This window comes from Gigantopelta aegis, chromosome 8, assembly GCF_016097555.1.
Source record: "Gigantopelta aegis isolate Gae_Host chromosome 8, Gae_host_genome, whole genome shotgun sequence".
NCBI lineage: Eukaryota > Metazoa > Mollusca > Gastropoda > Neomphalida > Peltospiridae > Gigantopelta > Gigantopelta aegis.
In genome coordinates, this window is record NC_054706.1 from 60,142,631 (window position 1) to 60,168,178 (window position 25,548).

A 25,548-nucleotide genomic window follows, 5' to 3' on the forward strand; every position below is an offset into this window, starting at 1 on the left:
AAAACATCTTTTGGATTCTGTATTTTGTAGGGAAACGATCATAAATGTGTTAATAATTTCGTCATTTTGACTTATACACGTAGGCCTACATTATTAAACAGTTATACAGAATGTTTCAGTCTGACTTCCTCCAGACCCATATGCCCACGAAAATCTCATCAAATTAAGCCTCAACCCCTCTAGCAAGCCCCTCCATACCTTACAGTACGTTGTAACCGTATCCGCCTATTTGTTCAGTGTATGTACAACATCTGGATACGCCAAAAATACGCTAATGCGTCACCTTGTAAATTTGTCTTTATGAAAACGTCACGGATACGCAGGCGGAAGCACATTTGCGTCGTTTCGCACTGAGACTCCAATCGCCCCCTGCCCAACAAACACAAACATACTTAAACTGTCGCTGAGGAACAAGAATTAGTATTCAATTTTGTTTCCTAACGACGCATCACACACATAGCTATAATATTACTTTTAATGAAACAAAGTATTGTATTGCCTGAGTTTGTTGCTTACCAATCACCGATATAGCAGACAATATATGTGATATTTGCATTTTCAGTGGGTCCTGGCTGAAAAGGCGTGTAGTATGTTCTCTATGGTGACGGTGGCACTTTACGACACGCTTGGCCAAAAGGCGTGTCAATTTATCATCAATTTAAGTGAGTACTTAGCAGTGAAATGTATACTACGATCATTTCGTTCAGCTGATATTTTTATTATCTGAGCAATGCTTCGTTCTTGTCAATTCCATAAAACAGGATCAAACAAAATCTAAAAGTGTAAATTACCCACCATCCACCCCTCTTTCGCCCCCCCCCCCTCTCTCTCTCTCTCTCTCTCTCTCTCTCTCTCTCTCTCTCTCTCTCTCTCTCTCTCTCTCTCTCTCTCTCTCCACTGTGGTTTTTCATAAATATATATAAATAATATTTTCATATACTTACCATTTGGGAACCCAATAGCCGATGTGTATTTTTGTGCTGGGGTGTCGTTAAACATTCATTCATTCATTCATTCTCTCTCTCTCTCTTCTCTCTCTCTCTCTCTCTCTCCTCTCTCTCTCTCTCTCTCTCTCTCTCTCTCTCTCTCTCTCTATGTCTAGTGTCCCACGGCTGGTATATCAAAGACCGTGGTATGTGCTGTCTAGTCTGTGGAAAAGTTCATATGAAAAATCCTTTGCTGCCAACAGAAAAATTGTAGCGGGGTTTCCTCTAAGACTATATGTCAGAATTACCAAATGTGTTATACAATAGCCAATAATAAATAAATAATGTGTTCTAGTTGTGTCGTTAAACAAAACAAACTTTAACAGTCTTTGGGATGTGATCTAACTTACTCAGTAGAGCGCTCGCCTGGGGTGCGTTGGTCGTAGGAATAAAGTTAGTCCTTGGCGAATCCACCCAACAAGCCCCTTTTGAGTAATGTTTATGAGGTGATGTTCAGAAAATGAAGCACCAAACTATATAGAAAAACATCCACGGACACTGTTAATTAAAATAAGGGAAGGAATTTGTGCAAAAAACACAACCCCGTTTTCCAGTATATTAGCCTACTGAATGGCAGTTAAGTCCCATCCATGGAAAAACCTCGAGGCATGACTGAGGTCATCATCGCAGGCCAATGTACCATTTCGTATAGTATGCTACATTACGAAATAGACTATAGTATACCGAATGGTATAGGTCTTCGCTTGCGAGGATACACAGAGTTTAAGAAAAAGGCCATGATAAGAAACATTCTCAAAATAGTGTTGGATAAATAAACCACTGAATGATAAACTTGGTGGATTTACTGGACCAGTTCTAAATGAAAAACACACACATCAAATTGACTGATTTACAGCTTCGGTTAAAATGTTCATGTTACAGTTCTTTTATATTGCAAAACAAATAATATGTACACTGTAGTTGAATAATATTATAATGTATATTTGGGTTATCTAACTTTCTGCCATTCTTTAAATAAAAAGGCGACATACCATAATGTTACAGCAAAAGTAAAGTAAAGTTTGTTTTATTTAACGACACCACTAGAGCACATTGATTTTTTATCTTATCATCGGCTATTGGACGTCAAACATATGCTCATTCTGACACTGTTTTTAGAGGAAACCCGCTGTCGCCACATAGGCTACTCTTTTTACGACAGGCAGCAAGGGATCTTTTATTTGCGCTTCCCACAGGCAGGATAGCACAAACCATGGCCTTTGTTGAACCAGTTATGGATCACTGGTCGGTGCAAGTGGTTTACACCTACCCATTGAGCCTTGCGGAGCACTCACTCAGGGTTTGGAGTCGGTATCTCGATTAAAAATCCCATGCCTCGACTGGGATCCGATCTCAGTACCTACCAGCCTGTAGACCGATGGCCTGCCACGACGCCACCGAGGCCGGTTACAGCAAAAGAGATCAACCATTAAATTAGGTCCCACAATTTAAATTAGCCTTTCAGATGGAACAGATAGTAGAGTTACGAAAGGGAGAAATAAAGGGATAACACAATACTATATTAGCCTATGAATTAATGTTTAGCTACGAGAGCCAACAAAGTTTATGTTTTTGGTTTTCTCGAAAACTTAAAAAAGCTTGCTTCCTTTTGCCACGACAGGGCAGTGTCCATTTAGGCCACTACAAAATGATTATTTTATTTTATAACCAGCAAATCAGTCAACAATTGTGTGTGGTGATTCGGCAAAAGCCCAGTTTATTTTGGATGATGCCGACAAGATAACGTCATTGCGAACCGTTATCGTCATAGATACAGTGAGCCATACCAACCTCGAAACAGCCAAGAAACAAAACATCCAAGTCTTGTCGTTCCAAGACGTTGAGGTATACATAACAACTGTAAGGGCGGACCTTGAAAATATTTTAGGGGGGGGGGGGGGAACTAAGGACAAAAGGGCATATGGACCCTGGAAAGGGCACTTCAATGAAAATTGTAAAAAAATTTTATTCATAAAAGGGGCATTTTAATGTTTTATGGGTCAGGTTTCCCTGGCCCCTTCTCTTAGATCTACCCTTGATTAGGTTTAAATAAACAGTCTCTCCAAATATACGAACGTCCACAAAAAAGTATAAAATTTGAATTATGTGATAAATATTGATGCCAATCTTTAGAAACCACCTTACAAACACTTTACATGTATCGCGTTTAGATGTTGAACTTAATGGTACTTTCATATCCAACCATACCATTTGTTGCTTTTCTATAATACAATCTCAAGACTTGTAAAGTACCTTTCAGTAACACAGGGCGTAATAAAAATTTATTTTAGACAAAAAATATATATATATATATGTAGATATTAAAGAGAAAATATTGCATATTACATTCCAATAATATAAGGATCTCTCTATAAGATGTAAACATTTTAAGGTGTAATACCTTTTAAATTTTGACCGAATAGTAAGATTTCTCTTTGAAAGGGAATCAGAGGTGTATAGCTAAAAGATTATATCTTCAGTTTGTGCTTATATTTTAAGACGTTACATCATTCTATAATATCAGTATAAAAAACTCTCAAGTGATAAGTTTTCACTTATTATTTATTTTACTTACTTACTACTTATTTATTTATTTATTTATTTATATCTTTAAAGAAAAAACCGTAAACATACAGTATTATATTGGTTTCATATCTTGATTTTTGCTTTGACCTTCAAAACAACTCTCAGCAGTATAAAATTGTTAAATGAAAAGTATAATGGTTTTTTTTTAGTAGTCATGCAGTGAACCTTGCCATAATATCACAGTTTCTGATTCAGTATTTTACGAACATGTAATAACATATTTATTCCACACATCAATCTGAAACATCCGTTTCATTTAGGATGCGATATTCGATGATTTCTTACAAGACCTTGAAGTCACTCAAGATATATCGCGATATGATACAAAGACAATCCATTAGTGTATGTGTAGATTTTCTGGCAAAATGTGTTTGCTATGTTTTGTTTAATTCCAGCAAATATAACGCTAACAATTTTTGATTTTCTTTAAATAGAAAATGGGGAAGAAGAATCTCAGATCACCCGTGGTAAGTGAAAAGAATGATAAGAGAACACTTGTGCTTAACAAAAACCCCAAATTAAACGAAAACCCCCCAAAACAAAACAAACCACGCACGCACGCACATATATGCACACGCACAAAATAAAACAAACAAAAGGAATAAAATAAAACAAAAACAAACACAAGTATCAGAAACAACCAAACAAACAATCAACAAACGACAAGTAATTTGTTGTTAGCAGTAATTAAAGTTTCATTGAATATACACTCATGAATTTACATAATGAATTTAAATTTCGAACTATTTTTAAATCATTTTTTTTTTTTTTTTTAAATGTAGTTATTTCCGTTCCATCTTTTACTACACAACTGGTATATTAAAGGACGTGATATGAGACAGTTTAAGAATTACGTAACGACATTTTGAGAACGGGTATAATGCTATCAGAAGGTGTTTTACAAAATGTTATGGGGGAGAAGAGTGGACCCATGCATATTTGTCAAAAATTACATAACATTTTTAAAGCCAGGACTGGTGTCCTTTCCTTTTCATAAATCAAATACAGGCAATATTTGTTTATACAAAAGATAGAAATTAAGTACACGTATGCATAAAAAAACACACGAATAATATGTGTCAGGTTATGTGAGGGTAACAATGAAAGGGGCTGGAGGTTGACAAGAGGGGGCGGGAGGTAGTCCAGTGTTAAAGCGCTCGCTTGATCCTCGCCAGGGCCCCTCCGCAAAGCGATTTTAGCCCTAAGATCACCTTAAGAGCATAGCTTCCATATGCACTTAAAGTGATTTTAGGGTTACAGTCGCTTCGTGGAACGGGGCCCAGTGCATCACGACTAGTATATCAAAGGCCTTAGTATGCGCTGTCCTGTCTGTGGGATGGTGCATGTAATAGATCCCTTGCTACTAATGCAAAAATATAGCGGGTTTCCTCTCTATGACAATATATCAAAATTACCAAATGTTTGACATTCAATAAACGATGATTAATAAATAAATGTGATGGGATGAGAGGGGGCTATAAAAATGACAAGATTTTTTAAAATTCTTGTCCATTGCAAATAATCGCAAGAAGAGGTCCATGGGTGGATACAATAGGTACGCATCCCTTTTTCACACTGTATGTATTTGACCAAAACATAGTCTGGCATCACGCCTTCGCTATCCAACGCTTAGCTATAGTACACCAAACATTTTACTTGCATCCACCCCACCCCTAAAACAGCCACTGATTATATATTTTATATCATTGTTTTGTTTTAGCCTCCCAAGCCGTCAGATGTGTGTACAATAAGCTTCACTAGTGGTACAACAGGTAAGTCTCCCGTCCCCAGTTACTTTATTTGATAGCATATTTACCGGTCTCGGTGGCGCAGTGGTTAAGCCATCGGACTACAGGCTGGTAGGTACTGGGTTCGGATCATAGTCGAAGAATGGGATTTGTAATCCAGATACCGACTCCAAACCCTGAGTGAGTGCTCCGCAAGGCTCAATGGGTAGGTGTAAACCACTTGCACCGACCAGTGATCCATAACTGGTTGAACAAAGGCCATGGTTTGTGCTATCCTGCCTGTGGGAAGCGCAAATAAAAGATCCCTTGCTGCCTGTCGTAAAAGAATAGCCTATGTGGCGACAGCGGGTTTCCTCTAAAAACAGTGTCAGAATGACCATATGTTTGACGTCCAATAGCCGATGATAAGATAAAAAATCAATGTGCTCTAGTGGCGTCGTTAAATAAAACAAACTTTGATAGCATATTGGTAGACATAAACAAAATATACTGTCTTTTAAACACTATGTACGCAACGCATTAATTATACAGTAATACATGCATGTACATATATCATTGCAATGATAAGAAAACAGAAGAAATATTTAAACGAGAGAGAGAGAGAGAGAGAGAGAGAGAGAGAGAGAGAGAGAGAGAGAGAGAGAGAGAGAGAGAGAGAGAGAGAGAGAGAGAGAGAAAAGATTCGTCACGAGTGTTTTTTAATATGTAAAATATCAACCGAGTCTACATCAGTCGGTAAAGCTACTGTCACACCTTGCCGGATAGCGTTAACGGACGTCCGAAGGAGAGCAAAATTTCCAATCCGTTCTTCTCCGTTCACATGCGTTTCCTGTCCTTTTGTCGTTCGGCGAATACGTTCCTAATCAGGCAAGATCCGGCGAGGTCCGTTCAATCCGGCGGAAGGTTTTGTGCATGCACAAAACTTGGAACGGACCCCACCGGGCAAAGGCGTCCGCCGGTTGTACGGTTGTTGTGCGCTGGGCATGCGTTTTGTTCGAAACTCGTGTGTTCCTCGTCCTGTACTTGTCAGTTCGCATTCGTTGATGTCCGGTGGGAGTGACTCGCTTGCCTGGAACCATTTCACCATGTATTCTCATCACAATATTAGTTGTAATCCATGCAAACATGCATAGTACTTCGTTTGCCGTTTGGCAGTAATGCTAATATGAATAGTTAAAAAGTTTGTTTTGTTTAACGACACCACTGGAGGACATTGATTGGGGACCTGGTAGCCTTCCTCCGTGCCTTGGCCTTGCCCTTCCCAGCCTTCCCGGACTTCCCCTTGGTCATCTTGGAGAGAGATGTTGAGCCAACTGGAGCCTGATGATATGTGCGCCCTGTGTTAATACCAATACCAAAGGAGTTAACGTGCACATTCAGAGCAAGCTCTGGTAGCGCACGCCTGTCTTGGGCACAAGAGCCGACCTCGGTCGTCTCCTCTTTCCAGGGCAACAAACGACGGGGGGGGGGGGGGGGTGAAGAAGGGACCGCCTGCACTGGCAGGTGCAAGAGAGCACCAGCAGTCCAACTGAGGTTGGTAACAGGCGGCAGGTGATATGGTGCTATGTAATTTGGAATGTCCCGTAGGATTAAGCCAAAGAGAATTGGTGCGCATTTTAATGAAGGAAATTTGGCGTAATTTTGATGGTCGTTCAAATGTGAAAGGTAGAGAGCTACATATAGGTTTTGACTTTAGTAGGCCGAGAGTAGCTCGTTATTAAGACCTCGCTGATGCTGGGGTGTCTCCCTAGGTTGCCCATAGGGCCCTTAGAAAGGGCCTGATCTCTTCTGATTGTGGCATGACAACCCAGGGGAGACTCGAGCAATTGTGTATATAGGCCTATCGGACGAGGCGAAGGCGGTTGTTGGTGCTTGAGGTTTGCCGTTGGTGTCGTGGTTGTTTTGTTTTCCTCTTCCGATTCCAAGTGCCCTAGAAGTCATACCAGCAGCAAGGGTTTTGGAGAATGGATGATGAGGCCGGTATTCTTTTGTCCAGCTTCCTCCGGGTGCAGTGTTCAGGTCAGGTCAGGTCAGGTCATAGGGTTTTACGTGCACATTCAGAACAAGCTGTTGTAGCGCACGCCTGTCGTGGGCACAAGAGCCGGCCTTGGCCGGCTCCTCCGTCCATGACAGGAAAGGTGGGGGGGGGGGGGGCCAAGGAGGGACCGCCTGCGCTGGCAGGTGCAAGGGAGCACCAGCAGCCCGATTGAATCGGTAGCAGGCGGGAGGGGTGGTGGTGGTGCTATGGAATTTGAATGGAGCTGTTAATGCCAAAGAGAAAAGGTGCGCATTTTTGTTGAGGAAATTTGGCGCAATTTTGAACGGTCGGTCGAAAGGTAAATGTGTGAGCTAGTATAGGTTTTAATCGAGAATAGCTCGTTAGTGGGTCGAGAGTAGCTCGTTAATTATAGACCTTCGTGATGCTGGTTGTCTCCCTAGGTTGTCCGTAGGGTCCTTATAAGGACCTGACCTCTTCTGGTCGTGGCATGACAACCCAGAGGAGACTCGTGCAATTGTGTAGACACTGGTAGGCAAGGCCTTTTGTTCCGGGGTGGTCAACGTGCTGATGTTGGCATGGTCCTCCGCTTCCTCCTTAGTGACACCAAGTACCGTTTTCCAGCAGCAAGTATTTGGGGATTGGGTGGGGGAGGCTGATATTCTTTTGTTCGGCCTCCCCCGGGTGCATTGCAAGTGCAGTGTTCAATTCACCGGACTATTTATACCCGTTTTGTCCGTCACGTGACCTGTACAAATACGTTCGAATAACGTTTTGTCAGTTTCTCATGCGTTCCGCTTTCGTTTTGATTGGATCTTGTCCGTTACTCGTACGGTAATATCCGTTACAGTGGCCAGTAATTGTCCTGTACTTGTCCGGTGATTGTGCTGTGATTGTGCGTTTTATCCGCTAAATATCGGGTGTTCTTCCGTTCGAAGGGCCTCGAACAGCAACGGAGACTACTTTCACCACCGGATAATTTTCTTTGGCTCCGTCGAACGTCCGTTAACGCTATCCGGCAAGGTGTGACAGTAGCTTAAATGCCGATTAACTAAAGAGGAAGATATTTTACATATTAAAAAATACGAATAGCGAATTCTATTTATCCTGTAACACTTCTAAAATAACATTTTAATTCGAGATTTAGTAAATTACAGTACTGAAGTAACCCCCATCGGTAATGTGACGTAATCACGATTAGCACAAATTAGTTTCGTGTTACGCATTTAAAGTTACATTCTCTAGTTACCATATTATAACATCATGTACAAAGAGAAATACAAGCTCAAATGCACTTTTTAAAAAGTCGTGTGTGTTCACTATGAACGGATCTCGTCAAACGTATACGCTTGATTCGTCGCCTGTGCCGCCATAGCTCGGCAAAGCACAAACGACAGCCTGTTGTCAGTTTCAGTTAACACGTGCGTTTGCCGATTTCAAATTGTAGGGTTCGTCTCAAAAAATTAAAAGAGAAATCTTGCGCTGTACGAAGAAAGTTCGGTTGAGGATACGGTACTAGAGTCTTTAGTTAAAACCGGTTTGATCTTGACAACGTATTATCGACAGTCGTACCTTCCTATTTCAGAATTGATCTTTTATAAAGTGTTAGTAGAACTTTCAAAGTTTAGTTTGTATACTAGTAACACATTAATCATGTATATATTTTAAAAATAAAATATACTAAAGTAGACAATGAACGTTTTCATTTCTTAATTTTACGTGTTAAAATCAACAAATTCAAATAAATATTATTTCGTTTGGAAAGGGTAAAGTTGGGGGGGGGGGGGGGGTGTTGTTTAACGACATCAAAGATAAAGCATATTCATTTAATAATCATCCGACCCCATACAGCCGTAAATAAGATGTGTTGAGTGCGTCATTAAATAAAACATATCCTATCCTTCCTTCCATCTGCTGTTGGGTGTCTAACATTTGGTAATTTTTACATATAATCTTAGAGAGGAATCGGGTGCATGTGCAGGGGGAGGGTATTGGAAGTCGAAACCCTTACTTGCCCAAGCTTAAAAAAAATTGAAATGTATTTTTTGGGGGAGCATGGCTGCATATAAACTTCGCTTAACACAGTCTATAACCCCAACCCCGCTGAAATCCCTGCACACGCGCCTTGGAAACCCACTACATTGTTTTTTAGCAAGGGATTGTTTATATGTACCATCCCACAGACAGGATATCACATACCATGGTCTTTTTGTATACCCGCCGATAGGGATCGATCCGAGACTGACCGCGCATTTTAAAAAAAAACACCTTTTTAGGTCTAAGTAATGAATAAAAATAACATATAGTCTTGAAAAATGTTACGTAAATCGAACACAGTACCCTCTTCTTCTACCCCTAGAGCGTTACATAATTAGTAACACCCCCTTACATGTAACGCGTATGCCAACAGCTGGCCACTGTCAAAATTTCAAGGCAAATCCCCCACTCACCGACCCCTGGAAAGGCGTTGTACCATACCTCTATGGATATTAATATGTTTTGGAGATACGAGACGACCCCTCAATCAAGACAGTTAAATTTGTTCAAAAATTGCGAAATCTCACGTGATCTCTTGTTGGGGAATTCTATACTTGTGATAAGCCAATGAAAACCGAGATTGGTACGAGCCCGTCAAAAGTGTTCCACTTTCAAAATCATGGCTTTGTTTTTGACTTGGATAAGCCAGCGTAGTGAAACCAGTGCGGAGTGCGGCGTCATATATGTACCAAACCTAATTGGATTTTCTGTTCTATATGCTTAAATAATAAAAATATTCCAGGGAATGAAGTTTTAAACTAAATCTTATGAACACGTTACGCTCAGGTATACAGGTCTTGTTGGCTTGTAAACAAGTCATCCATTGACAGCAACTAGAGACCTTCCAAATTTGCATATACCTTTAAATTTGCATACCATTATTAACCGGGTTAATACACTAAATTATCACATGGGTTTTTGACATGGATATCATGGGTAAGTTATAACAGGATACACTGCTTTACAAAATAGTTAATATTATTCAGTATAGTTTTTCTAAATTTTAAATTTCTTTTTCGTTTTCACAGGGAATCCAAAAGGAGTGATGCTCACTCATGGGAATGTCATATCCAGTACGTCTGGTTTCCTCTATGTTACCCAGGTATGCATACCTTTATTACAAATTTAAACAAAGAAAGAAGAAAGGGGTATACTTGCGACATTCGAACCTACTACCTCTGCGATTGGGTTTACTTGAGAATGGTTAACAGAGCACACATTGTTCTCTATGTCGTTAAAACAATTAATTAGTTACATAAGCATCTGTGATGTCTTCACATCTACGTTTTTCATTTTGTGTTCATAGATTATTGTTTTTTGTTTAAGACAGCTCCATATACATTTTCCACGATCTGACCATAATGTTTATTTGATTGTTGTTATGTTTTTTTTGAAAAAAAATATTTTTAATTGTTTCATGTTTTATTATTATTATTATTACAAGTAAAACCTCTCAAGACCGGACCCTCTGTAACCGGAATTCCCTCAAAACCGGACGTTTCACCGAGTCCCTTTTTAAAAACCAAGACAGAAATAACTCGCTAAACCGGATCCCTCTTAATACTGGACATTTGTTTTGGTCCCAAGGATGTCCGGTTTAGAGGGGTTTCACTGTGTTATTATTATTGTTGTTGTTGTTGTTGTTGTTGTTGTTGTATTATTATTATTATTTTATTATTATTATTATTATTACTGTATTATTATTATTATTGTTATTGTTGTGTTGTTGTTGTTGTTGTTGTATTATTATTATTATTATTATTATTATTATTACTGTATTATTATTATTATTATTATTGTTATTGTTGTTTTTGTTGTTGTTGTTGTTGTTGTTGTTGTTGTTGCTATTGTTGTTGTTGTTGTTATTATTTAAATTTGATGAAATTTATGTTAAGTTATCTTGATATACGTAACTGTGTCTTTCATGAATGTGACTCTTTCCTAATTGAAATTGGTTTTGTATGACGTCAAACATTAGGTAATTATGACACCCTTAAAGAAGAAACATTTTTCGATTAGTGGCAAGGAACACCATCCCACAGACAGGATAGCACATACCACGGTCTTTGATATTCCAGTCTTGGTGCACTGGCTGGAAGGAGAAATAGTCGATTGGGCCCACCACTGACGGGGATCGATCCTGGACCGACCGCGCATCAGACGAGCTCTTTACAACTGCGCTACGTCTCGCCCCTCTCTCTTACAGCTGTTTACACTGTGTTTTATTGATCGTTTTATAATATTTGTATTGACATTGGTCAACATTTACCTTTGTGAAGTCCAATAGCCAATGTGGCTGTTGTTTTTGGTGCTGGGGTGTTTTTAAATATTCATTCATATCCATCCATGCATTCACCAATCAATCACTCAATCCATCCATCCATCATTTGGACCTACAGCACCGATTCGCGTTGCATTTCATAGTCCGTAATGCTAGACCCATACTATTAACTGCCATGACGGAGTTAGCCAAATCGACAGACGCGTTGTGATTTCCCCATCTCTCGACTTACGACTGAAGCGCTCAGATTAACAACTAACTGTTCGTAGGAATTGTATACGACGAGAATCGAGTTGTAAGAGCGCCCAAACTAGCAACTGGACAGTCGTAGAAGTCGTGACAGCTGATAGCCTAGCATAATACTAGTTTAGGCTCAGACTGTCAACTGTCACGGCGGAGTTGGCCAACTCGACAGTTGCATTGTAATTTGCCCAACTCCCGACTTCCGATTGGTACGCTCAGATTAACAACTATTCGGTCGTAGTATTTGTATACAACGAGAATCGAGTTTTAATGGTGCTCAGACTAGCAACTGGACAATTGTAGAATTCGAAAGAGCAGAAAGTTGGCCAACTAAACACTTGATACTACCTAGCTTAGTTAGTAAATGATATTTGGTTTATATTTTCTATGAATGTATCCCCAATATTATTATAATATTTATTTTGTTTTGTTCCAGTTCGCACACCAATTCAAGAACGAAACTTACCTTTCTTACCTGCCACTGGCCCATATGTTCGAAAGAACGGTTCAGGTAGCTATTTAATATATTCAAGCCATAGTCTAATACGAGAGTTTGTTTCGTTTAACGACACCACTAGAACACACTGATTTATTAATCATCGGCTATTGGATATCAAACATGTGGTAATTTTGACATATAGTTTTAGAGAGAAAACCCGCTACATTTTATTCCATTAGTAGTAAGGAATCTTTTATATGCACCACCCCACAGAGGATAGTACATACCATGACCTTTTAAAGTGTATTATTACAGACGACCTAGTGTTTTTAAGCTAATTCAACTACTAACTACTGAAAATATTAAAGAGCTCAATAACCATGGAAAATATTTAATTCGGACAAATAGTTTAAGAAATAACTTTAAATAACTTTAAATAACTTTATTTTATCAAGTTTTAGATTAGATATATTTGTGTTATGTTTTGGTCATTTACCATATTTCGTGAAAATCACTTCCCACAATCGTACTGTACATATTGTGTATATATATATATATATATATATACCACTGGGGTACGTCCCGACACGAGTGTGATTGTCTGCCCGACTCCTGTTTTTGTAGGCTGCTTTTTGCCCGAGTTAAACGAAAATGCCTGAATCTGGAAACAATCAATTAATCATATTAGCATTACTGTCAAACAGCTATATAGGGTTACAAACGAATTACTACGCATTTTTACATTGCATTACAGCTAATTTTGAGGGTTGAATGATGGAAATACACGGTAAAAAGGTCTTAGGCTAGCACATTTTGCCCGAATAGCTATCATTTTTGCCCGAATAGCTATCTGCCCGAATAGCTATCATTTTTGCCCGAATTTGAGGTTTTACTCCAGCACTGGGGGGGGGGGGGGGGGGGGGGGGCAGTTGCCCTCCTGTCACCCTGCTCGTGCGCTTATGACTCAACACATATATCCGCTGGTCTGCCATTTGGTCATTTGGTCGGGTGGTCCCACTATCTGCCTGTTTGCCTGTCTGCCTGTCTACCTATCACTATGTCTGTATTTTTATCGAGTGGCGTGATTTATGAATGTTTATATTAATTGCAGACGGCTATATTCATGACTGGCGGCCATGTGGGTTTCTTTTCTGGCGATATCAAACTACTTCTGGGAGATCTGCAGATGCTAAAACCGACGTTGTTCGCCACTGTTCCCAGACTTCTCAATCGAATCCGAGACAAAGTAAGTCGTAAGTCGTAACATCGGCATGTGGAGAAGTAAGTCGTAACGCCGATGTAACGTGTTTTGACTCCCGTAGAATACTACACCCCCGATCTACGCCAAAAGAGTTAGTTTGTGTGTGTGTGTGTGTGTGTTTATTTGTTTGTTTGTATGTGTGTACAATGTATGTATGTGTGTGTGTGCGCGCGCGCGCGCGTGCGTGTGTGTGTGTGTGCGCGTGTATGTGTGTGTATGGTGGGGGTAGGGGGGTACGCAATGTGGCGGTTACAAGTTTCCTTGTTCACTAGCTGTTACAATAACACAAACTAGTCATAGTCCTCATTTTCAATGTTCAGAGTGTTTGAGAACTCTGTTAACGTGCCAATATACCACGAAGGTTTCTGGCACGTCCACCCCGGGACCAGACTCTGGCATATTCAGAGGACCCATTATAACCCCTGCAATGGTTGTAAAGTCAGGACTGCCCCTTTAAGAAAATGTCCACGGCAAAGAAAAATAAAAACAACAAAAAACCAAACCAAAACAAACAAACAGACCCTTAAACTCCCCAGCAAAACATGCCATAGAGAAAACAAAATCGAATATAGCCCACAGAAAAATTAAAAACTCAGCGACAATCTCCATGGCATTGCCGATTGCTGTGGGCAACTTCAGGGGTTGCATTAAATAGTTCTAATAATTCTGTTTTCAATCTAGCTACTAATATGTATGTTGGCGAATATTCAGGAATATTCAGTGAATTTTAAAATAATTTCAATCTAGCCTAGATGCGTCTTTTTAACGCACGTGGTGTTACAGATTGTGTGGTGGTGATATCTGTGTAGTGTTCATTAAATAAATAAAAAAATCTGTGTTTTCTTTGTCCTTAAGGTATACAGTGGTGTCAGCTCCAGCGGTATTAAGAAATTCCTGTTAGACCTTGCAGTGTCCAGGAAGATGGCTTTAGTTAAAAGGTAAGGTGTTTTGTTCTTAAATTGATCAAAAAGTGGAGGGAATGAGAAGAAGTTTTAAATGTATCTTTGGCATCAAAAGGAGTAGTAGTAGATCAAATCATCATTTAGTCTACTGAAATCTTCATAATAACAAAATAAACATTTTGCAGTTGTGAAGTACTACAAGAATGTTTGAGGTGTAAGCATATGAGATGTCATTTTACAAGGCCAGAAGAATCGGATGGAAGTTATCCTTCAATGTTTAAAGGTAAAATTCAGTCTGCCTTGAAAAATAAAAATAAACATGCAGCCCAGTCTCTCTATTCACTTCCTTACATGCGTGTATATATATATATATATATATATATATATATATATATATATATATATATATATATATATACTCTTCAAAAAAGTAGGAGAACTCTAATAAGAATTTACAATTGCCAAAATTGTAAGGTATATTAGCTGTGGGGAATGGTTATATGATAATAGTGAATTAATTGGACAAACATTACAACTGGTAGTTCATTGTTACAGTAGATTTTATGACCACCAAAGATCTTGAAGTATGATTGGAGTCAAAAGTGAAATTTGAAAGTTGGCGTTTTTTATCGGTAAATCGCAAATTCAAACAATAAAAATGACTAAAAACAAAACAATAACAACTGTATTATCAACAGAATAAAAAAGATTGACAGAAATAATGTTCCACGGTGATTAATCGAACTTCCTGGAAATTTTCAAAATCGAGAATGACACCCCACGCACGTGTACGGGGTAACTACGTGATGCATGTGCAAACTATGGAATGTGTTTTGGTGTTTCTGTGGTTAAAACGTATGTTCGGTCTAATAGTTGATATTAACATTAATATTTCAGGTTCCTAATCTTTTTTGAAGAATATATATATATATATGAAGTAGATCTAGCGGTGATGCAGTAATACCTCTCCACTACCCCTCCCCTCCCTCGACAACTGTCCCATATGGCTATGGTTTGAGTTAAAACACTGTGAATCAACTGTTTAATTAATTCTTTGACAGTTATTATTTACGGTACAGGCTTACACGTATTATGACTTGTTTTTCAGAGCAATCGTAACAAGGAACACGTTTTGGGACAAACTGGTGTTTCATAAGGTGCAGAGCCTACTGGGTGGTCGTGTCGTTGTTGTACTCACTGGATCCGCCCCAGTGTCGGAAGATACGCTTAATTTCATTAAGTGTGCAACGGGATGTTTTGTAAGTTTTTTTTATTATCGAAAGCATTATACTTTGTTAAAACTCCACTACAACAGAATAGCTAACTTTCCTCAATGATGCACCAAGGATATGTTTTACGAGTACACGAAAGATCCCTTAATTACTGCTAATTTATAGTCTAGGGGCATATGCAGCTAAAACAGGTCCTGGGGGAAGTTTCATGTTAGTGTTTGAAACCAGTGATATTTATAATCAACTATTGTATACAGATTCAGAAAAAATATGGTTCCAATAATGGAAAGGATAGCCTATATACTAGTATCAGCATTTTTGTTTCTCCAACACTATTGGCCACGTTTCAACAGCTATCGAGCTGTTGAAATTTGAAACTATTAAATATACACTAATTTCAAAAGAACTAAGTGTCCTAAATTGTCATTTAGCAAATATTACTTTTTTCTTTCACGTTAAATTTGCACCATTTTGCTATTTTATACAACGGGCTTCAAATTACACATTATCCAATGTTATAAAATACATGTGACAAATCAAACATTTTGATTGGCCGCTTCCTTCCAATGTGCTTGCTTTGAAGGTTATAGAAGGCTATGGTCAAACGGAGGTGGTGACTGGTATAACAGGGCAGTTCCCAGGAGACACTGGTGGAGGTAAGTCTTCATTATCTTACATATGCTGGTAAAGGATGACGGTGCATACCATCAAATCAAATCACTTTGACGACAATTATAATGCTAGTATCAGACTACCAACTGCCACAATGGAATTGGCCAACTCTCTGCTCTCACGACTTCAGCGACTATCCAGGAGCTAGTCTGAGCGCTCGTACAACTCGATTGTCTTGCGAATGATTAGTTGTTAATCTGAGCACACCCATCGTAAATCGGGAGTTGGCAGTTGACAGTCTGACCTTAGCAAATTTTCGCCTTGCTTATATGGAAATTCAGATTAAATGTTTAATACAATATCGATAATGATGCCTAATTTATTTATTTATTATTATACTGGAATATATACATGTATACATTTTGTGTATGTTGTGGATGTCATTCTAAATAAAATATAGATATGTGCATATTTATATGTATATGTGTATGTGTATGTGTTTGTGTGTATGTGTATGTGTATGTGTATGTGTATGTGTATGTGTATGTGTATGTGTATGTGTATGTGTATGTGTATGTGTATGTGTATGTGCATGTGTATATGTATATGTGTATATGTACATAATATGTATATATGTTTTTTGTTATGTTATTTTCCAATCATAGGCCACGTGGGTGGACCGCTGGTTTGTAACTACGTGAAGCTGGTGGATGTACCGGACATGAATTACTTCACATCCAACAACAAAGGAGAGGTGCTTAAGAGTATAATTATATATGTATCGCAATAACTGTCCTTAAAACGACAGACCCTTTTTTTAAAACACTACGACGCATGTTGCACTTTTAAAGCCGTTTTTGATTATTATAAACAAAACAAGAATTTAATTATGATGGCCCACAATAATAAGTAATATGGAAATTTATTAATAAACATACTGCAGGTCTTTTATAAAAGGTACAGGTTTGAAATATTTTAAATTATTTTAAGTTCACTGCACCACGGTATGGCATTCTAGATATAAGTCTACCGCACATGTTCATATAATTATATCAGTACAGAGAAATGTTTTGGGCTTACCGTGATTATCCTTTTGGTTTTATTTTGTTTTTTATCTTGCGTAAAATTTTGTTCTTGTTCAAATAATCGTTAAAGAATTAATTTCTGTTTGTATAAAAATCGAAGATTTCCCTCCAATGTTTCTCAATTGACTGAGTTACGCAATTATGTTAAATGGCTGACGATATGTTTAGAAACCTAATGCTAGGATCAGACTACTAATTGTCACAACGGTGTTGGCCGAATCGTCGATCTCTCGACTTCTACGACTGTCCAGCTGGTCGTCTGAGCGCTCTTACAACTAGATTCGCGTCGCTTCTACGGCCGATTAGTTGTTAATCTGAGCGCACCCGTTGTAAGTTTTGAGTGGGAGTAATTACAAAGCATTTGTCGATTTGGCCAACTCCGTCGTGATAGTTGGTATCCTGATACTAGCATAACAGTCGTGGATTACAATAACAGCCACTTAAAAGTCAGCTTAGGTGCCGTTAATAAACATTCCTTGGGGGGGGGGGGGGGTTCTGTTTGATTAAACAATGCTTTTGATAATCCTGTCCTTACCTTCATATGTCCATGTTCTGATTACCATACAGGTGTGTGTAAAGGGACCCAACGTGTTCCAGGGCTATTATAAAGACCCGGAGAAAACGAAGGAGACCTTGGATGAAGATGGATGGTGTCACACGGGCGATATTGGGGAATGGTTGCCGGTAGGTCATGCAACCCAAACTCTGTTATGTCTTTATCTCAAACTCTAATGCCATCTAATTCAAACTCTGATCTTGTGTGACTCAAACTGTATTATGTGACTCTGATAACTCAAGCTCTTAAGTCATGTAACAAACCATAATGCCATGTGACTCAAAGTCTAATGTCATTTGATTCGAACTCTGAAGTCATGTTACCAAAACTATAAATGGTATGTGACTCAAACTTTGATGTTATGTAATTTAAACTCTAATGTTATGTGACTCAAGCTCTGATCTTATGTAACTCAAACTCTGACACCATATAACTCAAAACCTTTTATTATATATATAAATTATCCCACTACCCCCTTTCCTTTCTCTCCTTTGAATTCGATCTCATTTCTTTCCAATCTGGCAAATCCTCATATCTTTAACTTTCTTTTGCTGTCCACCTCCACATCCAAGTCTTTGTCTCTCCAACCGCGGCAAATTCTCAAAACTATAGAGGCATATTGTCACAGACCTCTGACCTATTAAGTGGTCTAACTAAGTATTACCTGAACAAAAATAATTTGATTTGTCCCTAAATGTACTTTATTCAACCATCTTCATAACCACCATACCCGGTATTCCATTTATTGATGATATTTTGTAAAACTTACTGAATTATGGCAATGGTCCATAATTCAAAAACTATAATTGCCGAGAGGATTGACATGAATTCCACTCCATTATGGTTCAGTTAAGATGATCCGATAGCTATATTTGGTTTCCAACAATTAATGTAATTTTTTTTTTTTTATCCAGTTTTAGAGAATCAAGGTCCTTGAATCCGTGACAGTATGCCTTTAATGTTATTTGATTCAAACTCAGATAGCAGACTCTAATATCATGTGAATGGATCGTTCAAAGTCGTGTGACATGTAATTCAAAACTGCCATGCAATTCAAACCCAAATATTATCTGGCGTGTCATCTCTTTCAGAATGGAGCATTGAAGATAATTGACAGGAAGAAACACATCTTTAAACTAGCTCAGGTTAGTAGATTTTTGCAAGGAGTATCTTAAAGAATATGTGATAATATCTTGAAGATGCCTTCTGTAATTTATGTGTAACAGGCATATACCATAGTTTGACACCCAATAGCCGCAGTGGTAAAGCGTTTGCTTGATGCGCAGTCGGTCTGGGATCGAACCCCGTCTGTGGGCCCATTGGGCTATTTGTCGCTCTAGCCAGTGCACCACGACTGGTATATCAAAGGCCGTGGTATGTGTTATCCTGTCTGTGGGATGGTGCATATAAAAGATCCCTTGCTGCTAATCGAAAAGAGTAGCCCATGAAGTGGCGACAGCGAGTTTCCTCTCTCAATATCTGTGTGGTCCTTAACCATATGTCCGACGCCATATAACCATAAATGAAATGTGTTGAGTGCGTCGTTAAATAAAACATTTCCTTCCTTCCAAAAGCCGATGTATTTTTCTTGCTTGGATGTCGTTAAACATCTATTCTTTCTATTATTTGTAACAGCGTAAAAGTGATGCTTAATGGGTGTTTTCTAGTTCTTTATAGAATGAATATTTCATTTTAATTTTAGAATTTTAGGAATATAAAGGCATAATTTTCTGTTATATCATAAATGATTTTACTTTTTAAAAGAACAAGATGTTTTACTTTTTTTTAAACAAAAACTTTCAGGTCATTCATCAAATTTAGTTAATTACATTTTGACGTCACTTTCAGGCAACTGAACCGACTGATTTCTTGTTCTATTCATTGCTCCACAACTGGTCTATCAAATGTTATGCAATGTACTATCCTGTCTGTAGGATTGTGCATATAAAAGATCCCTTGCTGCTAATTGAAAAATAGTAGCCCATGGATTGATGGCAGCAGACCTCCTTTTTAATTATCAGGGTTTCGGAGGGTACGAAGGGTAAAATTACCATAAAATCTTGGAAATTAAGGGATATACGTTTTTAATTTTTAGATGATAGTAAGAGAACTGCTGTTTAAAATGTATCAAAGCACATGAAATGCAGTGTCCAATATCAGATCATTTAATCACATAGCCACCTAGCAGGGACACTTATGGTCTATTTTGTTTTTATTACGTATCTCAAAGTATTTCTGGCAGAAAGCCTTATTATATATGAAAATAAGTAATATTGTGATCATCATGATCACCATCATCTTCCTCATCTTCCTCCTTCTCCTCCTCATCATCATCACTATCATCATCACCACCATCATCATCTCCACCATCATCATCATCATCAGTATCATCATCATCATCATCTTCATCATTATCATCATCTTCATCTTCCTCATCCTCATCCTCATCCTCATCCTCATCATTATCATCATCATCATAGGCAAATAATATATTTCGAGTATGGTATTTTTCTATATAATACCTGTATGATACATGTATTTGTTGCAGGGAGAATATGTAGCCCCAGAAAAGATAGAAGGAATCTATGTGAGAAGTAAATATGTTGCACAGGTCTTCGTTGATGGCGACAGCTTGAAGGTAAATATCACTTCCTCTAATATAACTATGTTCTGTTCCTAGTTGTTACTTAAAATGGTATTTTAATGCCATTGATCCTTGACTTGACTAGTGGTTTAACATGTCCATATACCTCTATGGTGTCGAACACGCCTATCCCGAGTCTGGCCTCTAATAAGATCAGGGATCCGACTCGGGACAGGAATACCATTGATCCTTGTTCTCAAGGCATGGACTTCCTTTTTGTCATTAAACGCCATTTGACCTTCCACAAACATCATGTTGATCAGAAACACATTGGATTTGCTAAATTTACTAAAATTGCTAATATAACTGAAGCAAGATAATTGTTGGCTTGTCTTTGAACCTATGTCACAGAGGTTGGTCTAATACGTGAAATAAGGTTTACACCTATGCACAGTTGTGCTGAATATTTACTTATTTCTTTGTTATACAACAAAATAATAAATGTATCTAAGACACTGTGTGATTAGATTTATGCATGTCTCGATATTTGTAAACACTTCTATTTATTTCAGTAGTTGTGCATGTGTGCCCTACAACACATTCTTACAACTATTCCAAAATATTGGATCGAAGTGTTTACAAATACTAGGACATTCGTTCAAATGATGTCAACACACATGTAAGCAATGATACTGTTTATTCAATACGTCAATGATTGTCTTCTTTAATTACTGACAATAATCAATATTCACCAAAAGTCTGCATCATAGTGAACCTTTAGTCCGCTCATTAGGTCATCCGCTATGACGTAGGTTGGAGGTCTTGGCAGTAATGTCATGGTATTTTGTAGAACAAGTATCAAGGAAAACATGTTTCGCAACTTGTGTTATACTCAAATAGAGATTTATTTATACAGTCATATTTTTCCAATTCATGGTTTTAAGAGGTATCCAGATTAGAGAGGTTAATTTCTGTACTGAATTTTAAAAAAAGGACTGTGGAAAAATGTCCAGTTTTGGGGAATTCCGGTTTACAGAGGGCCCGGTTTTGAGAGGTTTCACTGTATATACCACACACTGCGTAATGACTAGTGTATTTGTTTCCATTGTAGACGTGCTGTATGGCAGTCGTGGTTCCTGACCAGGAAGTGATGGACATATGGGCGCCAAAGAACAGATTTCCAACAGACATGGACAAGTTGTGTGCAAACAAGGTACCGAGAGTGTTTCACTTCTCTTACTTAGAGGGCACAAGGAAAGAAAGAAAGAAAGGAATGCATGTTTAATGACACCTCATCACATTTAAACTATGGTTATTTAGTGTCTAATTAATACACACGTGGATTATTTGTTATTTGTTCAACATTTGGTTGAGAGAGAGAGAGAGAGAGAGAGAGAGAGAGAGAGAGAGAGAGAGAGAGAGAGAGAGAGAGAGAGAGAGAGAGAGAGAGAGAGAGACAGAAAGAAAGGAAACCCGCTCTTGCTACATAGGCTACTCCAACCAAATAAACTGCAAGGAATCTTTTATATACACTTTCATGTTGGCAAAACATATCACAGCCTTTGATGTACTAGTCGTGGGGTGCTGGATGGGATGGTAAAACACGATTCCTTCAAGGGCGATCGATCCTCAGGCTACATCCCACCCCACAGTGCACAAAGTGACCATCAAATATATACAGTCATTTGTTTTAATGGTGCATTAAAAACCACTACCAGGTACTTACAACTGTAAGATTTGGTTAAAGAGGTCCAAATATAAAAATACACAATTAAACGTGGAAATTAAATGGATACATATTACAATGATCGTCATGTGAATGTTTTTATTTTTGAATGTTTTACTAATTTTTCAGCAAGTGAAAGATATTATATTGAAGGATCTTCGTGAGCATGGCAAAAAGGCTGGACTACGAGGATTCGAACAGGCAAGTACATATCTGTTAAAAGGAAGAAAACATGCATTTGAAAAGTAAAGAAACCTTTGCTTTGTTTAACGACACCACTAGAACACATTTTTGTTATCATTAACTATTGGATCATGGGCGGATCCAGGAAATATTTTTAGGGGGGGACCAAAAAAGAAGGGCACATTGACTCGTCAAAAGGGCACCTTACTACAAGTTTTGATATTTACAATTAATATGAATTCCTACAGTTCTACGTCATAATATACTAGCAATAATGAAGTAAATTGGCGTCACTCGCGTTAGAACCTCAATGGGGCCCCATTGAGACTCAATAACACAGACACATATTTGCAAGCTTGCGCATGTACACGAAAATCTTGATTTCATTTATCTACAATATAATTATTGTTTACTTAAAAAAAAAAAAAATTCTACAAACAAAAAGGGCACTTGGACATTTTGAGGGCACTTGAACAATTTTTTGGGGGGACGCGTCCCCCTGGTCCCCCCCCCCCTTGGATCCGCCCATGTGGATGTCAAACATTTGGTAATTCTGACATATACGTGTATTCTTCTGAGGAAACGTTCTAAATGTTTTCATTAGTAGCAAGGAATCTTTTATTTGTATTTTCCCGAAGACAGGGCTGCACATATGATGCCAATGAATTGACACAATTAATATAGGAATAATGTGTTTCGAAACATTTAAGCAAAAGGGCAGATCTGAATAAATATATGGACACAAATTGTTAAAAATATCATTGTCAGTCTTCACAATAATGATGATGACAATGTTGATGGTAATGATGTTGATGACAGTGAAAATATTAATAATGATAATGATAATGATATTGATGGCAATGATGTTGATGGTGATTGCGGTATTATTGTATCAATGATGGTGGTATGATGATAATAATAATGGTTGTGATGATGGTGATGATGATGATGATGATGATGAATACGGTCACGACGACGATGACGATGATGATGATGATGATGATGTTCGATTATTATGTTGATTAATTCCGTGGTATGATTGTTTTGTAAACAGGTTTTGGACATTGCTCTCATTCCGGAACTATTTTCTGTCGAGAATGGTCTGTTGACACCGACACTGAAGTCAAAACGTCCAGAACTGAGGAAACAATTCCAGCCCGTAATCCGAGATCTCTACAAACAGCACGACATGTGACGCGCGACACGAGACTCGTCTTGCCCGTGCAACACACTTAACGATCATGCTGTAGCCACACGGTCAACACAAATCTGTGATAGTCACCAAAGAGAAATATAAAATACAGCCTTTATGAATAAGCAACATTTGTGCAGAGGCTAAAATACTTGCATTTGTGTGCAAAGAAAACAATTCTTGCCATTCGTTTGTGAAACCAAGTGGTTGTAGTACATTGTGCCTTAAATAGCAGGTTGTACTGTATGTATGTGTAGTTTCCCATTCGTGCAGAGGTATGCTGTCAGTATTGCTCATATAAAATAGTTTGATTCCATTGAAATAAAGGATAGGCACCACGAATGCCAGCAGGCTTGTAAGTCTCAGACATATCAACACTGTTGTGTAATCCCATCTTAGTTTTACGTAGGGTAATGCTTGGCACACACATACCGATTAACGCTGACACAACAGTCGCGTCAGCGTTAATTGGTAGGTGTGTGAAGGGCATAGCGTCTAATCTCCAATTCTACCCCTATGAGACTGGCGTGTGTGTGCAGATTTTCATACTAATATCGACTCGACAGTCCAGTTGGCGTTAATCGGTAGGTGTGCGTCAACCATAATGTTAAAAACAATTCTTCACAAAATTCATCACTTCTGCAGTCTATACCGATTTCCTTTCTACACCGAGTTTTTATTTTGTAGTGGTTATAATCCTTGTAATCATCGTTCACATTACCTATTGTGTCACAGCTGTATAATGCTGTCACAAAGACTAACGGTCTCTGAAGGCTCCTGGACTAGTTGAGTCAAATTAAACCAACAAAATATTATGAAGAGTCATTGCAGCATATCGGAAAGATCTATATCATATATCGTTTTAACCTCTTGATTTACGTGCGGTTTTTTGGGTGCTGGTATGTGTGTGGTGTAATGTAGTGTGTATTTCAACTATTTATTATGTAGGGTACATAATTATAAATGATTGATATTGGCGATAACAAAATGACCTAGTTGTAGGGTCCGGGGTCACGCTTCCGTAAGAGGATTTTCAAATCATGGAAGATCTTAGTTGCCTTCTTTGATCATTTAAATCTAATTTTAAAAAGTCAACTGGTGTAAACTTGGATCAAATTAGTTCCCCCCCCCCCCCCCCCCCCCCCCCCCCCCCCCCCCCCCCCGACTACCCTAGTAAAGCAATGAGTGCATGTATGTCTTTCCCATTAATCTAGTTACGGTCATATCATTGACATTAAAACTAAATGAAAAAACGTATAGTCCTTCCAAGCCTCTATGAGCATTGTTTTTTTTCTGTAAATAATTTCAGTTTGGTTTGACATCAGAAGAAAAGTAAATGTGTTTTGGAAATAGCAAAAAAAAAAAAAAAAAAAAAAAAAAAGAAGGAAAAAATTAACTATTTTTGTGTGTAATTTAGGAAACAATCGGCTGGGAACTCAATAACTTGTGGTACATACTATAGTAAGAAAACGACGTTCCCTGGTGGGAAGGATAATAGTTGTGGGAAGAGACAAAGTATTTACAAACTTCCCATCATGTTGATATTAAAAATGTACATACCTATACTAAACCTGTTTTATATTATGTTTATAAATATTGTTTCTATTTAATAATTATGTTAATAAATCTCAATAGTGTATACATATATACTTTAAAAATACATGCACGGTATCTTATAATAAATGTGGAAATAACTGTTATACAGTTGTTGTTATTATGTGTACATACATGTATGTATGCAGTTGCCATGATAACGGTAAATAATAACAACGTCCAATATGCACTGTGTCAAATATTATGGTTTATTAAAATACAGTATCTGAAAATAAATATATAACATATATATGTCTTGGTGTACGTATACAATGGACCTGGCAATAGTATACGATAAACAGCGAA

The 25,548-nt window shown here is 38.1% G+C and overlaps 1 protein-coding gene across 1 annotated transcript in view; it reads left to right on the plus strand.

The window, feature by feature from the left end:
* The window catches only part of LOC121378906 (long-chain-fatty-acid--CoA ligase 5-like), a 39,265-nt gene extending 13,786 nt beyond the window's left edge, over window positions 1–25,479 (plus strand). The window contains exons 6-22 of the mRNA XM_041507282.1: window positions 563–662; window positions 2,659–2,831; window positions 4,007–4,039; window positions 5,293–5,344; window positions 10,382–10,455; window positions 12,314–12,388; window positions 13,428–13,562; window positions 14,433–14,515; window positions 15,588–15,738; window positions 16,295–16,367; window positions 16,989–17,077; window positions 17,976–18,092; window positions 19,056–19,109; window positions 20,513–20,602; window positions 21,660–21,761; window positions 22,404–22,475; window positions 23,512–25,479. Of these exons, the coding sequence (XP_041363216.1) occupies window positions 563–662; window positions 2,659–2,831; window positions 4,007–4,039; window positions 5,293–5,344; window positions 10,382–10,455; window positions 12,314–12,388; window positions 13,428–13,562; window positions 14,433–14,515; window positions 15,588–15,738; window positions 16,295–16,367; window positions 16,989–17,077; window positions 17,976–18,092; window positions 19,056–19,109; window positions 20,513–20,602; window positions 21,660–21,761; window positions 22,404–22,475; window positions 23,512–23,652 (1,614 nt within the window). The 3' untranslated portion in view covers window positions 23,653–25,479. The remainder of the gene's footprint in view (window positions 1–562; window positions 663–2,658; window positions 2,832–4,006; window positions 4,040–5,292; window positions 5,345–10,381; window positions 10,456–12,313; window positions 12,389–13,427; window positions 13,563–14,432; window positions 14,516–15,587; window positions 15,739–16,294; window positions 16,368–16,988; window positions 17,078–17,975; window positions 18,093–19,055; window positions 19,110–20,512; window positions 20,603–21,659; window positions 21,762–22,403; window positions 22,476–23,511) is intronic.
* The last annotated feature ends 69 nt before the right edge of the window (window positions 25,480–25,548 follow it).